The sequence below is a fragment of the Triturus cristatus genome, chromosome 12 (assembly GCF_964204655.1).
Source record: "Triturus cristatus chromosome 12, aTriCri1.1, whole genome shotgun sequence".
Taxonomy (NCBI): Eukaryota; Metazoa; Chordata; class Amphibia; order Caudata; family Salamandridae; genus Triturus; species Triturus cristatus.
The window spans coordinates 208,473,917-208,490,348 of NC_140595.1; the positions used below are offsets into that span (position 1 = coordinate 208,473,917).

Genomic DNA, 16,432 nt, shown 5'->3' on the forward strand with positions numbered 1-16,432 from the left:
GCGGGAGTTATGACACTGGGTGACCTTTATGAGGATGGTAATCTACTCCCTTTTAACGACTTTAGGGAGCGGCTTGATCTTCCGCGGGGGGACTTCCTCTTGCATGCAGCCCTGACTGCGGCTATCAGGAAGCACTGGCGGAGGGGGCTGGTGGAGCCGGGCACCTCTCTTGCCTGTCAGTATGTAGTGATGGCGGCGGGTACTTTCAAGGCGGTGACTTGTCTTTACCGGCGGATTACTGGGGATATGCGTCAACCCCTGGCTGCGCTGCGCTTCAAGTGGGAGGCGGATCTGGGGGCACCCATTGCGGACAAACACTGGGAAGAAATCACGGAGCGCCCTTGGAAGTGTTCACGAAATGCACGTTTCCAGCTCATTCAGTTTTATGTTTTCCATAGGGCATACCTTACGCCTAGCAAAATAGCTGAGTACTTTGGGGGGCCGGATGCTTGCCCCCGATGTGGCCATGTTGGGGCGACTTTTCTTCACATGTTCTGGGACTGTCCACAGGTGGCAGAATTTTGGCAGGAAGTAGCGACTGTACTCCTGACTGTGACAGAGAGGGATTTGGAGGTGGACCCGGGGGTCTGCTTGCTGCATCGGTTTCCGCACACTGCAAAGACTAAGTTCACCAGGTTTATTGATCTGGGGCTGGTCCTGGCCAAGCGGGAGATTACTTCCCATTGGAAGGCGAGGCAGGGGCCTAATTTCTTGCGATGGAATAGGGAAATGGAGAAGTGGGCGGGAAGCGAGGGGAATTATAGATTATGTCTAGCTAGACGTAGCGGAAATGAGAAGTCGCAAGAATTGGTCCGGGCATGGATGGCACTCCTGGAACTGTTCAAGCGCTCGGCTGTGGAGGGTGGGGGGGATCCGGTGTAGGGTGATGGGACTCGGGTCCCTTGAAAACCCTGTGACAGGCTTCCCCCTATGGTCTTGAGGCAATTTCTGCTGTGTTATGTGGGAAGTGGATCCGACAAGTGGCACGAGAGGCTTTGTTATACACGTAATTATGGTAGATACTGGCGACATGCTTGGGTGGGTGGTTAGGGTGGGGGGATATGTTGGGGGGGTTGCTGGGGGAAGGGGCGGGGGGCATACTGGTTACTTCACACACTGGTAGTGGATTAATCCTGTGGATGGGCTACCTCACAGCACAGATGTTGATGGGGTGAATGCTATACCGTTGTGGTTAGTTTGGTGGACTGGTTACTACCCTACGCACTGACTTGGCTGGAGGACTGGGTAAGGGGAAAGGGGATTTAATGTATTATGTTTTGCAACTCAATAAAAGTCTGTTTTAAAAAAAAAAATGAAAGGTTTTACTATATGTACACTTCAGGTAGAGGCATAATCTAGATGCAGATTCTTTAACTTTTGAATTCTCCCCAGGCGTCAGACTGGATCCGGAAATTTTTCAACGGTACCTCTGCGCCCCGGGGAACGGCGTTGTACGACTTTCTGATGACGTCGACTCCGGTTGTGACATCAGTGGAGTCCTATATGTGCCCTCCAGCGTGTTGACGTCAGTTTCTTCTGTGAAACCTTATGCGCCACAACGCAGAGCCACTATAGAAACTGGCTGTGGGAACAGTGTGCCAAAAAAGATTAAAGTATCTTTGAAACAATACCTGGAAAACGGACATTAATGGTATGGGAATACTAAGTCAAGATCTGCAAGACCAAATGGTTCACTGAATCACACAACTACATGAAAGAGCGTTCACTGGTGTATAAAACCAGTGCTGAAAATGGGTAAATCCCTTACACCCAGACAAGGTCTATAAGGAAAGATCAAATGGTTCTACAAAGCACTTAGCTACTGGAAACACTGACCACCGGATATACCTCTTACACTACAAATCGTTCACTGATTGGGGAGAATGGGTAGGGTGTTAAGGAATCTGCGGCTAGACTATGTCTCTACCAGATAATGTATTACTGAAGGTAAGTAACTTGTTCATCTGATAGAGAAATCTAGCCACAGATTCCTTAACTGTTTAATTAAATACCATAGCTATATCCACCCGGAGGAGGATTTGTGAACTTGTCCTACAAATGTTCTCAGCGAGAACTAGCCAGTCGAAATTAGCAACAGACCAGATGTATGCAGGGATTAGATGAAAAAGAGTATGAGCTCCTTATAAAAAATGTGGCAAGGACCACATGCAATGTAAACAAAAACCAACGCTACAGGCACGGAAAACCCCCATGCCTCAAGGATAGCTGAATAACACTGTCAGAAGACAACAGTCAACAGTAGAATAGCATTACATGACCCCTAAAGGGTGATAGGAGTCGATGGACTAGAAGAGTCAAAGGCAACAACTAATACCCTGTAATCCACAGTACCATACACCAGTAAGGAAATATTCAAAGGAAGCGGTCCTAAGAACCCCAGAAAAAAAGAGGTCCAGAACTCATCCACATAGAGCTTAGATGAATAAACTCATTCATCGTAAAGACCAACCTAAGAACAAAAACTGATGCAAATTAAAATCTATCGTTGTAGAAAATGTCATTAGATAAAATGACCACTGCAAGGGTCCCACAACGCATAGAACTCGTAGAGACGGAAAGATGGCAACGATCCAGATATGAATATGCCATAAATACTGAACAATGCCCAAATCTATTCAGCTCATACTGTACGTTCATATATAGATCCATACTTATATATATATATACACACACACACACACCTATATCTACAGGATATGACATACAGTCAAAGATAAAAATACAGTGAAGAGAGAAGCAAACTGCAACTCATAGCTTTGCAAACAATTATAATACATATCATGTCTTATTGTATATAGAAGAGCTGTATCTAAATATGCACAACACAGATCCATTACATCTGTGTGTGTGGCATATACCCATATAGATAAAATGGAACTGAAAAACTAGCCCATGATACCTACACAACAGAACATTGAAATAGAACAAAATAAATGAAGATCACACCTTCAATGACACACCCTGGGTGGCTTAGCATTAAAATAATGCCAACTGCCCAAAGGTATCCAGAGTGCTGTTACTATCGTCAGCCTAAACGAAAATACAGGAAAATGAAACCTTGCCAACAGCAAACACTTACGACCACAGTTGGTCAGATAGGTCAAAATGAAGTACAAGTAGAGATATCCAGTTGGAATATTTGACTAAAAGGTATACTAGATAGACCCGCAATCTGACTGTGAATCTGAACCCTAAACGGACTGTAACTCACAAAAAGAGCAACTGCCTTATAGAGAAAGTAAATGTCTCCAAGGAGACAGAGGACATCCAACTTCCCAAAATTAAAATGCAACTACACCACCATACCAAAGTATATGGAAAGAAAAACGCAGGATGTTCTTAAGGAAGAGAACCACCATAAAGGTGAACATTCTCTTTAAGAAAAGAAGAATAACTCCCAGAAAATGCTGGACATGGCCGTAAAAGTTAACCCTCTAGGATCAAAACATTCTGACACTGCAGTCCAGATAACATTACAAGGAGTGATAGCGGAACAACCATGTTCTAAGAAAGAAAGCAGGCCATAGGAACATCCATAAATGGAGGTAAGTGTTAGTAATGTAATCATTCAGAAGAATAGAAACAGAACCCTTAAACCTGCAATATGTAACGTCTCCCAGAAAGGGACAAACCCCCAAGTGCAGGCCAAGAACACACAACATGGTAAAGTTGGCATAATCCCCATTTAGGGTAGCAGAACCTTTGCAAAAAAACACCTAACGCAAAAGTAATCAGTGCAACCCCAAAGCAAAGTGCACCCGCCAAAACTAGTGAAAATGACTGCAATAAAATGAAGGACCGATCAAACAAGAATCTCCTACAGGAAATCTTGGTCAAATCAGACCAAAAATTGCAATTAAGTGTAAAGTGAGAGTAGGTGTAAAGATTAAAAATACTCTCTGTAAAAAAAAAAAAAAGGTTTCCCATTAGGGATACTGAAAATCAAAAGTAATTCATACAGCATACCAAACTGCTTCCAAAGAAGCATGAGGCGTAGGTAAACTTCCCAACCAGAAGAAACATCCCAAGCAAATGACCTCGATCATTAAACTCATTATCAGAGGAGAAAAGGTAAGGCAAAAACCTATGCAACTGGTATCCATGTTCCACATAACCCGGTAAAGACAACATTGAAACAATAGCTAACCACAGTAACACCACATCAGGCGTCATCATCATCAGGGGGAACATATACCACTATGGTAGTGGCATAACATGGCCAGCTGTTGAAGAACCAAAAGATTAATATCCCCCATATAACCCTAGTATGGGGAAAAAATCAAATCGGTATATAATTAGAAAAAGAGGTTAGGGCTCGGTCAAACTTTTTCTAACACTGAAACGCCATAAAGCAGAGTCCAGCCGGCCCCCGAAAAGATGGGTGCCATCAAAGGGTATAACGACCAAAGCAGCTTTGACAGCCTCTGAAAAGCCTGAGGTACTTAACCAGGCACAACAATGTAGCAACGTAGAACTACAGAGGGTGCCATGGCCCGACCCACTGAATCAGTGGTATCCATGCCACATCTAATAATCAGCTTAACCACCTGTTGGCGATCTCGAATCAACTATTCTATATTAGAACAGTGGCCATCTGGAAGGGATGGCAACATAGTTTGCAAGGAATCCCACAAAGCCTGAGAAAAACGCCCAAGAACACAAGACATGTTAGTGGACCTTAAAGCAGAACTAGTTGAGGAAAAAATGTGCCTGCCACACAAATATTGCCTCCTAGAGTTTCTTCGATGGAACATTAGGTAGAGAATTCATACACTGTGATGCTGAAGCCACCTGAACTACCAAACTACGAGAGGTAGGTTACTTGAGGAGACAAACTGGATCTCCAGGAGCAGGCAAGTGCATGTGAGATATAGCACGATCCACCGAGACCCCCTTATCAGGCTTGGTCCAAGCGCCCAACACTATAAGGGAGAACAGGCTCCATCCCTATCTGACCTTGATAAAGGACATCAATCAGGGGATCAGGGACTTCTCCACCGTAGGCAGAGTCTATTCCAATACTGGAGCCACTCTCCTCAACATATATGCAAAAGAGGAACTCGCCTTAGTAACAAGACTAGGAGGGGAAAGTTACCCGAGGCTGGGGAAGACTCCAGCCCACAAACATCACCAAGTGCAGATAACCAATTCTCCTCTATAAGAGGTGAAATAGTCTCCAAAATAAGATGGAACAACCCAGACTCTTCTGTTTCACCCACTACAAGGCTACTTCCAGAAACCCAACCATGAGGTGGCTCTACTTACTCCACCCCCGACGCCGAGAAGGCCATGCCTCGACATCGAGAGGAAGAGGAGAAATTACTTTGTTTGCTGAAGGTGGATCCTCCCCTGAGGGCTGTGAGGGGCACTGAAACGAAGTAGGCCGATGCCAGCTGGCGCTGACACAACATCTCCGACAGCCCAATTTGCACAGGGAGCGAACCCACCAGTGTAGCTCCTCTCACCTCCATGGGGCCAAAGGTGGAGGCCCCAAGATAAGATGCAGAGAATTGTAGTACTCTCTCATTTGGACCATAGACTTTCCGGCTCCAGTAAAGACAGGGAGGCGCGGGGCAGAGTCGTGTACAGCCTTCCTCAACCAGCAAGGAGGAGGAGCTGTGGAAGACAAAGTCTCCACATGATAAAGTTGGGGGTGCCGCGACATCAAAACCATTACCTTTGGACGTCGATGTAAGCGACGCATCCAAACAGCTCCGACTCCTGGAAGGACCCTGTTAACAATCCTCAAAATGTGAAGGATACTGAGGCCGATGTGAAGTCTCTGTAGACTGCGACATCCGTGCCACTTGAAGTTTCATACGGCGTTTCTTGAGAGCCTTTGGCTGCTGGCAGAAGCCATAGCCTTCGGAGTCAGAGAGTTCCCCTAATTAGCATAATACAAACGGAGTATGGGTCTGTAACCGACTTTTGCAGAGTAAAAGACCCACAAGGCTTAATGCCTGAAGACATAATAAAAGCAAATTGTTTGCAATCGCCAACAACTGTCAAGGTAAGCCCGAAAAACTGCATGAGGAACCGCTTCTCTGGATCCATGTTACAGCACGGAAAAGAAGAAACTGATGTCTGCGCGCCGGAGGGGATTTATATGACATCACAACCGGAGTCGATGTCATCCCAGAGACATACGACCCTGTCCCCCGGCGAGCAGAGGTCCTGTTGAAAAATTTCCAGATCCAGTTCGACATACATTTATATATATATATATACGCAAACATATAAAATTATCAGCGATTTGTAAATAACCCTTACATACTTGGGCTTATGTTGTGATTCACAGGTTCCCGCCAGTTGGTTGATGGTTGACAGGAAAGCCTAAGGGCCAGACAAATGCACTGCAGCTACAAATGACTGATCTGGAAACTACCCTCCACTGAAGTCCTCTGTTTATTACCTACTCCAGGTGACCCCCCACAAACGACCACTGTCAGCTCCAGATGAGAAGGGGATCTGGCCTCCCACAGGAAAAACTGCAGTCAGTCAGCCACCTGTCTTGTCCAAGACCATGATTGTGTAAGAATGGCAGCCTGGATTCTGGGCCCATTGGAATTTCCAGTTCCACTTCATGGCTCAAATGGATCACCTGGTGTGCTTAACAAGGAGGATGCATTAGCCAAAGAAGCCTCAGAGCCATCCTCACCTGGATGGAGCCTGAAATATGAGGATCAGAGCCAGAATGTTATGCACTTGGAGCTGCAGGGGAAAGCCCTGAACTCCACTGCAGCCAGGATTACCCCAATGAATGTATGCCTCCAAGAATAAATCTGGAGGAAATTGGGCTTGTTTATGGTAACAACAACAATTTCAAATGGTATTCTGTTGTCCAGAGGAGATCTCAAACTGACTGCTTGGAGCTCGCCTTCATCAGTCAGCAGTAAAGGTAACGGAATACAGCATTTCCTGACATTCGAAGATGGACAGCGACCACTGCCATCACTGTTCATGAATATCCAAGGGGTACTGATGAACACAAAAGGGAGCACGTTGAAATGCTGATAATGTCCTTGGGATACATGAAAAAACACATCCTTCACGTGCAGGGACACCATCCTGTAGCCTGGATCCAGAGTTGATAGGATCTGAGGCAATGTAAGCATTCTGTATTTGTTTTTCCGCAGGAAGGCATTCACGTAATAAAGATCAGGATGGGCCTGGGGCCACCATCTTTTTTGGAGCAAGGAAATAGTGAGTGTAACACCTCTCTTTCTTCTTCTCTGCTACATTCTCTATTTCATCTCCTGAAGAGCAAAAATCACACGTCCTGTAAGAGAGGAAATCATACCCATCAACAGAAGAAAAGCCAGCAAAGCATAAGGAAGTTATGCTAGCTGAACAGAAGACTGAAAAAGGGACTGGTAAAAGCCACATCCTGCAGAAGGCATCAGGAAAAGAAACCTTGTCATAAAGAATACAAAGCTGAATTGAACCTAAAACAGGCCAAGGAGAGTAAAGGCTAATTATTGTAAGGCTGAGACTGTCAAAACGGTGAAGGCTATCCAACAATGCCGGAACCAATGAAAAAGTCGGAAAACATAGTCCTGCAGGGAAATTAAGCTACATAAAGCATAAAGTCCAAAATTGTAAACCAACAATGAAAAAGCCAATAGGAAGGAGAGGAAAATGAAATAAACCCAATATATATTCATAGGAGGAACAGCAGTTGCACAAAAAGCAGGATTCAACAATTGAAGGAAAAAGAAGGGCAACACTTGTAAGCCCTGATTGAAAGGACAAACAAGTATCAGGACAGAGTCCTGTCCATATATGCAAAACACAGTAGGTCTAACATCTATAACATCACAAGATGGCGGCGTGAGCAGACTCTTCTCCAGAGAGCTCCGCCACGACCGCCAAATATCCTGCATCTGGCTGCCGAAAAACTGCCAGCGGCCCACAAAATCATGCTGGAAGCCCCCACGGGTATACTGCGAACATTCTGAGCCCTTCGGTGTTAACCGCAACTACGGGGAAGAAAGTCGGAACAGCGAAGACTCAGGCTCCGGCCCCTCCCCCACCGGACCTCTGCTGTAGGCGTAACCGGCCAGGAGCACCTGACCAGCTGCAAGCGGCCCTTGCTGCTTACAATCTAAGAATTACCCAATGATCCCCCGGTACCTGCAGAGTGACCGCGACAACACACGTCAGACTCAGCCTCGCCTGGTGAACCCGCTGGGTGCTCGTGGGTGACGGCGCCGATGAGGAGAAAGTCCCGCACCTAACAGCTGACACGCAGCAGGGACTTTGAGGCGGTGAGCGGAGTTAACATCCGGCGATCTGAAAGGGAATTCAGAGGAACGGAGGGTACCCGACTTTAGACCACAATTAAACAAACTCTGATAGCTTTATCAAGCGGGATACGGCGCACCTAACCTCAAAATGGCGCACACAAGGGACATTTCACCATAGAGCGAGGATGACCTAGCAGTCGAGGGGCTCCTGATGTCCCATCTGGATATTTAGCATACCTGATCAATTCGAACCACTGAATTAGAGGAAAGACCAGCTGCAGAGTCTCAGGGTAAAACAGTCTCAATTGTCTGACTGTAAGATAGTCTGTTTCTAACACCAAGGTCAGAATCCCTTGCCTGACCCCAAGATGGCTGCCACATTTTTCCCTACCACCGGACTCCAACCAGACCTTGAACACATCCCCCATCAACCTAAATGGCAGCCCCAGCTCCTTCAGTGGTTTGTTTTTACTCCCTCCCCCCCCACCTCTTTCTTTTACCTTTATCCTCTAGTAGGGACATGCTCTTCCACTACTTGACTCTGTTACTGTAGCCTATGTAGCTATTCAAAATGGTTTTTCCTGAATGTTGAGACTTGAGCAACATGGCTGATGCCCGGTGGAGGTGCTAGACGGCTAACGAGGAGATTGGCCCTGGTTTCCCCCTTGACAGTCACCTACCCAGCCGGACATTGGGCACAGTTCTACCTCGTCTCCCTGCTATGGCTCCTTCCTCCCCTCCTTTCCCACAAATTCTCTCAACCTCGTTGTTTGTTTACTGTACCTTACTACGCTACTGTAACTAATGTAACTTGTAATGCAATGTTCCTCTGGTATAGCACTCTGATACCTTCGGGTCTAGCCAGCGCTATATAAACCTTTTTAGATGTACCTTGTAATGCAACGATCCTCTGGTTAAGCGCTCTGATACCTCCGGGTCTAGCCAGCGCTATATAAACTTCTCAAATCAAATAACCTCAAAACTGGTTTTCCTGAACGTTGAGACCTGAGCGATATGGCTGACGCCCGGTGGAGCTGCTAGACAGCTAATGAGGAGATTGGCCGTGGTTTGCCCCTTGACCGTCACCTACCCAGCCGGACATTGGGCACAGTTCTACCTCGTCTCCCTGCTATGGCTCCTTCTTCCCCTCCTTTCCCACAAATTCTCTCAACCTCATTGTTTGTTTACTGTACCTTACTACGCTACTGTAACTGATGTAACTTGTAATGCAATGTTCCTCTGGTATAGCACTCTGATACCTTTGGGTCTAGCCAGCGCTATATAAACCTTTTTAGATGTACCTTGTAATGCAACGATCCTCTGGTTAAGCGCTCTGATACCTCCGGGTCTAGCCAGCGCTATATAAATTTCTCAAATCAAATAACCTCAAAACTGGTTTTCCTGAACGTTGAGACCTGAGCGATATGGCTGACGCCCGGTGGAGCTGCTAGACAGCTAATGAGGAGATTGGCCTGGGTTTCCCCCTTGACCGTCACCTACCCAGCTGGACATTGGGCACAGATCCTCCTCATCTCCCCGCTATTACTCCTTCCTCCCCTCCCTCCTACGAATTCTTGCAACATTGTTGATATGTATTGTACCTTACTATGCTCTTGTAACTGATATAACTTTTAACGCAACAATCCTAAATGTAAAGTGCTCTGATACCCTCTTGGGTCAAGTTTGCGCTATATAAACCTTTATTAAATGAACAAATAAATAAAATAAAAAGTCCAAGAATTGACGCAACTGCAGTAAAAAGACAAGAAAATCATCTACTGAAGATAGGAAATCCAAAAGTGACTCCCATGACTATAATAGAGTCGTGAAGACCAGGCTAAACAAAATTGTATAGCACAAACGGAACTTAACCATCTAAGAAAGAACACCAAAGACAGACCGACTGGTTAGAAAGCAATAGTATTGTATTAGTTTTGCATTTACCATTTGTAAAGCGCTGCTTTCGCTCTAGAAGAAGCATCATGGCGCTGAGCAGAGGATTAGCCGGCTTCAGGTAACATGATTAACCAGAACGGAATAGTTAAATGAGAGAGGAGCACAATGAGTCCGGGGATACAAAGATCCAGGTTTTCAGAAGTTTCCTAAATAGAGTTTCTGATGTAGTAGCTCACAAATGACTGGGTAGAAGGTTCCAGGCTTCGGACATGGATTTACCCCCTTTGTCTTGCACCTGAAGGAGAAGGGTTTGAGTAGGTTTGTAGATGAGGATCAGAGCAGGTGGGTAGTAACATAAGGTGTAAATCTGGATGTTAGATATTTTGGCCCTAAAGCTCTAAAGGTAATTAACAGGATTTATATAGTACTCTTTTATGGATAGGTAGCCACTGAAGGCTTTTTAGGGCTTTTGAGGCCGAAGAGCGGTGCAGCAGTTTCAGTACAAGCCATGCGGCTGCGTATTGTATTGTTTGCAGTTTCCTCAGCACAAAATTACTTGTGCATGCATACAAGCTGTTACAATAATATAATCTTGATTTTATCAGTGCTACTGCCACTGTTTTCCTTGCAGAGTAGGGGATGAAATCAAAGAACTTTTTTTGAGATTTTATTAAATTGCAACACCTCCCTGCCACAGCTAGTGCTTGTGGCCGAAAGGATAGAGAGGTATCAAATTTTACTCTGAGGGTTTTACCACCTCTTCAGTATTGGGTGGGGGAGGGGTATCATTAGGACCTTTCTTAGGCGAGAAAGCAAAAGACACACAGATGATGGACCGAATAAAGAGCAAATCAAACATTCACCCCCATCAAGAGATCTGGGCTAAATCCATTGTTTTATTGCACACCATGCCACCCGTGTTTAGACCCTTCCATGTGCAAATCAGTCTTGACCCTGTGTCTCATGGGAACTCTGTCAGGTGGAAAACAAAAACTTTATGAAGCTGTGTGACATGATGATTGAGAGTGAATTCATAAGCTGAATTATGTTGCCCCATTTCTACGAAAACCACAATATCCATGGAATTTGCTAAATTTAGAGGCCCCCCCCCCCCGCAACAACCTATTTCTGTAGAATTAATGCTATAAGCCCCAAAAAAACTATTATCTGCTCTACCCGTTGGTATTCTTTACTAAATATCCACAAAAATGACAAGAAACTCAGTCTACTATTGGCAGGGAAGAAATGCTCCTTCTCAACCAAAATGGTTAAGAGTGGGAGTCCATCTCAGAATTAACAAAATAAGGTAAAATAGATTTTTGTCTGTACCTTTTTGCACAGAAAACGGCCCCACAAAAAAAAGATACATTACCTCCATCTAACTAATCTGGTCACAGTGATGAATACGGTTTGTAATTTGTCCAAAAATCTATGATACTCAGAGCCAACAAATGAGCCTTCCTTCTCCGTGTTATTTTCACTTTATATTGACCATCAATTAATAATTAAAATTATGATGAGTAGAAATTAGGACGTGTGAAAGCAATGCCTTTAATTAATTTCATAAATCTGATCTATAATCAGAGTTTTGGGATAACGGTCATTTGTACCACAATAATGCCTGACTCTACCCATAATGCCTGATTCAACATAAACTCTGAGGAAGCTTTTTTAAAACATATTTTTGTCAACACTGACTTACAATAGAAAGTCAAAATTATAGAACGTTTCAATACAAAATAGCAAATGTCGTAACACTTTGAAGTCCCACATTTGGCCTGATTAAAATGATACCCAACAGTAGTGAGTGGATTTATCACGCATGACCGGGAATGCACAAGAATCCAAGAGTCAAAAGCACATAAAAGAAGCTTGAACTCAGGTTGATTTTTGGGATGTGGGCAGCTGTGGTATTTGGGTATGCTGTCTACCCAAGGAAACCTTCTAACATGTTAACCATCTGTAAACTAGGCACCTAGTAGAATCCAGTTTACAGTGGGTTGCATGGATATCATCACTTATGCTCTCTCATAATGCCCTGCAAATATTAACATTTGGGTGAAAAAAAATACTGATTTAGAAGCACACTTATGTGGTTGAAGGTTCCAGGTTTTGTAATGAACAGCAAAATATCCATCTCCCAGCGCTCCCAAAAAGAACCACATGTGCATGGATTGGCCTCTCATAACAGAGAGAAAAATTGCAAAACTGTGAAAAGTCAACGCAGCATAAATGTGGTCTTCACATGGTAAAGGTTTTGACCTATCCCTCTCTCATGCATTGAATCACACAAATATGAGGGTAACATTTTTATCAGACAAAGCGTGGGAAAGTTTGATGTGAGGACTTTTGGAGTTTGAAGGAAGTTTGGGAATTTTCTATCACAGAAAATTGAAGAAATTGTGATTTTTTTACCCATACTTTGACATTTGCATTGCATTTTGGGAAGGATATGTGCTGATTTTCCACAAGCCACCCCTTTCTGGATCCCCCTGGATCTCTAATTGTTAGAAATGACTGCGGGTGGTAGGTTTGCCTGAGTGCCAGCTGATCTAAGGCCCAAATAACACACACACCCCTCATTGAAGCTTCTCCTGTCACATTCATTTCCTTCTGTCGAGTTAGTGGAATCCTAATCATACCCATTACAATAGCATCTGTACAACCAGAACTTGAAATAATTTTCACCCAGTTTTTAAATTAACCTTCTGAAGTCTTTGAGTATTGAGTTGAGTGTTGAGATGGGAAAGTCCACTTACATGGTATTACAGGCTTGCACCCCTGACCCATCAAAACATTATCTGACATCCTGACTTTTTTGGGGCCTACCAAACACAACAATTATGGATGAGCATTGAGGTCTAGGCTTTTCATCATTGATCGATACCTATATCCTAGCTCTGTCCTTCAGAGGGGGGCAAAAAGCATGCTCTGTAATCAACATGGAACTACTGTCTTTGTCCTGGTTTATAAATGTTGAACAGCAGTGGCATCATACCATTTCCCTGATTGTTAGTACTGGCCAGATCTTTTTCCTGTTCAGGGATAAGATCGGTGCTTATAGGCCCCAAGTGTGTAAAGTTCCAATTGCATGTAACACTGAGAACACTGCGTTGTCATGTCTGGAGCGTCTAGTATGGTTGGTGACTGATAGCCAGACCTAATATTGATTGTAAGTATGTGGCTGCAGAGACCAGTAGTATCCATTTTGTTAAAACCTAGCTCAAAATGTAAGTACAGCCTCCACAGACAGTGGAAACGTACTCCTTGCATTCCAGAGGCAAAGGGTGTAGCCCAGACAATGAAGCATGAATGAGGGGAACAGGGCTGCCTTAATTATTTATTTGTGACCTCTTAGCTGGGACCTGATGAGTATCACTTCCCGAGTACTCCCATTTAGGTTGAAAATGGAAATGAGTCCGCACACTGCATGGTTAAGGAGGCAGAATGTTTTTGGCAGAGCCTGCCCTTTGCCTTCTCAGTGCAACTCCAGAAGGCCGATGAGAGCCAGGTGGAGAGTCTTGAGACTTTATTGTGCTCATGTTTTGGTGCTTGAACTGGAGCCAGCCTCATCACCTTTGATAAACAACATCAAGCTTTGCAAATAAAGACCCAAGACCGCTCTGGAAGAGAATTCCAACTAGCAAAAGGACCTTGGGGTGCTGTCAGATGTGTGCTACTCCTACCCAGAGCCACTATACTCCAGCACAAAAGCAGAAAGTCTGAAAAGGAAGAGTTGTCACAATGCACTGCTGGGAGAAGAATTTCTCGTCCATGCTCAAGGTGCCAGCTGCAGTACGCTCGCTTTTTATTTAATCCATTGGGACAGAAGCACCCTAAAGGACCTTAGTAATGAGACGTATACAGACTGGCCTAGAACTTACAGAACCAGAGAAGCTACTTGCACAATATTACAGTGAGCTTGCACCCGTTTGAGATTTACAACTAAATATTGCTGTGTGTTTAGAACTCCATAGCACCCGTAGCTCCATGTAGCTGATAAGTATTGATGTATGATTTACAAAGTAAAGCACTGTGCTGGACAGTACTTATTGTGTGAGTTTCTACACAACACCACCTTCCCTCAGAATACATCCCTCACAGTACCCTGGGATTCCAGTGTGGAAAGGGTGTATTTGGCACACAGTTTTCAGATCTATAGTAGGTCAGGCCCCGTGACATCAGTAGAAAATGACCTCCCCCCCCAGTAATCCCAGCTTGCTTGTGGACCCAAAAGAGGTATGTCACACCTAGCCACAACTTTAAAATTTCACATTGGATTATAAACTGTTCCATGATTTTAAATTCTGCCTTAGGCAGTTATTGTCTGAAAACTGCTATGCTACCAGCATTTAAGGAAGCCTTATCTATAATGCAAGTGAGTGCAATGAAGTTTATGGCTTCCATCAAACTCCCGCCAGCTATCTCAGTAGGTGCACCTCGAATTTCTGTTAGGAGAGTCAGCGATCTGCCAACTCGTCTGCTGACTATACACACAGAGCTCAAACATCACAAGGCAAGCAGCAAAGTTGGGCCATCTTGGATCTGCTGGTTTTGTTGATGGTGTTTCTTGGCCAAATTACCTACCAGTGGCAGCATGTCTCTGCAAGCCTTAGACTGCTGATCTAAAGACGACTCATGTCAGGGACATTTCAAAGATGCATGGAGTCCTTGAAGATGAATTCATGTTGCAGCTCCAAGAGGACATGTATCTTTGTGAACCTGGACAGCTCTGCAGTAATATTACATTTATCAGGGGCTTCCGATAAGGTTAACCATCATCATTTCTCTTAGAAACCCCAGTGTTTACAAACCATCACACTCGGTCAGTCTTTCCAAGCCTGTGCTCTAAAGCACTCTCCCTTGTCGGAGGTTTGTATACAATACTCCTGCAATGTTTTTGAGAGTGATCTGAAAAGATCCCATGAGACAGAAAATCTATTTATTTCAATGTGAACATAGGCATAAACTACATTTACTTGCCACAATTCTTCTACCTTTTGAGTCCCTGCTGAACTTCTTACATTTGAGTCAATATTCTTGAGGTAATCTTTAACATCACACACATGACTGATCTCAGTACACAGGTAAATGTGAATGTGTTCAAACTAAAATAGACACAGGAATGTACAATTTGTAAATGTGCCTTCACCTTTACTCTGTAAGGCCCTTTCATACCCTTTGGACCTGTGATCCAGTCAAATAAAAGTAAACACATAAAAAACTAAAAATCAATAACACAACATTTATGAGAAGCTGAATTGGTAATATTCACTAAAGGCAGCTTGGTCAAATCTATTCTCAGATTCAGTTAAACCTGAATTACCAGAAAAGAGGTTGGTATTTACAGAGCCAATAAAATAAAGGGTTACAATGGTTCTTTAAGAAAACAAAAGTCAAAGGAATGATAAGATTATATTTTCCAGTAATTTCAATGGGTATTATTAATGATGGATTGTTCCAATATTTATAAAAATGTTTGGAAATTCAGATTAGGTAGTATCATAAAGATGAGAAAATATTATTATATAAAACAAAATTATTTAAAAAAATACATTTAAGGATATCTACGGGATTTCTATAACATGAACATATTAAAACTGTTGGTTGTGTGGTTGGTACGTTTCACTCAGTTTTTTTATTACTTATTAATGCTGCATTAAAGTAATTCACTTTAAAAAAAAACTGAAAGGTTAAAGGAAATCTCATAGTTGTATATACCCTGTGAGGTCCGATACATTGCCTGGCAAAGATACATTAATGCTTGTCTCCTCTTGTCTAGTGATGTTCATATCTAAAAAAAGAAGAAAAAAAACAGTAAGTCAAAAAGATTCAGAACAGAAATATTGTCCTTTCACCAGAATCCATAAGATCCACACTATCCAAGAATGGGGCATTTTAAATAAAACACCAAATCAATAAAAAGGACATTTTGTTCTTCAAAAATAGTTTCCTCAACTTCTGGCAGATTTTCTAATCATATACTGATTTCCTTAACTTTTTTGCAATCTTTTCCCTAAATTATACAAATAAAAACAAGGTGTGGAAATGTGAATGCGTAGTACAGACGATGCAGTCTCACATTTCTGCACCAGTTGAGCGAGCAAGATATTGTTGTGAGGAGCAGGAAGTTCTCCTGTGCTAATATTGTGTATTTAATCACGAAGCAGTTAGATGGGTGCAACTGTGTGGTAACTGACTATCACAAGACTCTTGGAGTTAGTGAATGATTGACAGTATCCTACCTACACTAAGGTGGTGTGGTAATT

The 16,432-nt window shown here is 43.5% G+C and overlaps 1 protein-coding gene across 7 annotated transcripts in view; it reads right to left on the minus strand.

Moving 5' to 3' along the window:
• Positions 1 to 16,432, minus strand: part of CENPT (centromere protein T) — a 1,095,738-nt gene that overhangs the window by 600,488 nt on the left and 478,818 nt on the right. For all 7 annotated transcript variants that reach the window (XM_085638668.1, XM_085638667.1, XM_085638665.1 and 4 more), the window contains one exon: positions 15,885 to 15,957. In XM_085638668.1, the coding sequence (XP_085494794.1) occupies positions 15,885 to 15,957 (73 nt within the window). The remainder of the gene's footprint in view (positions 1 to 15,884; positions 15,958 to 16,432) is intronic.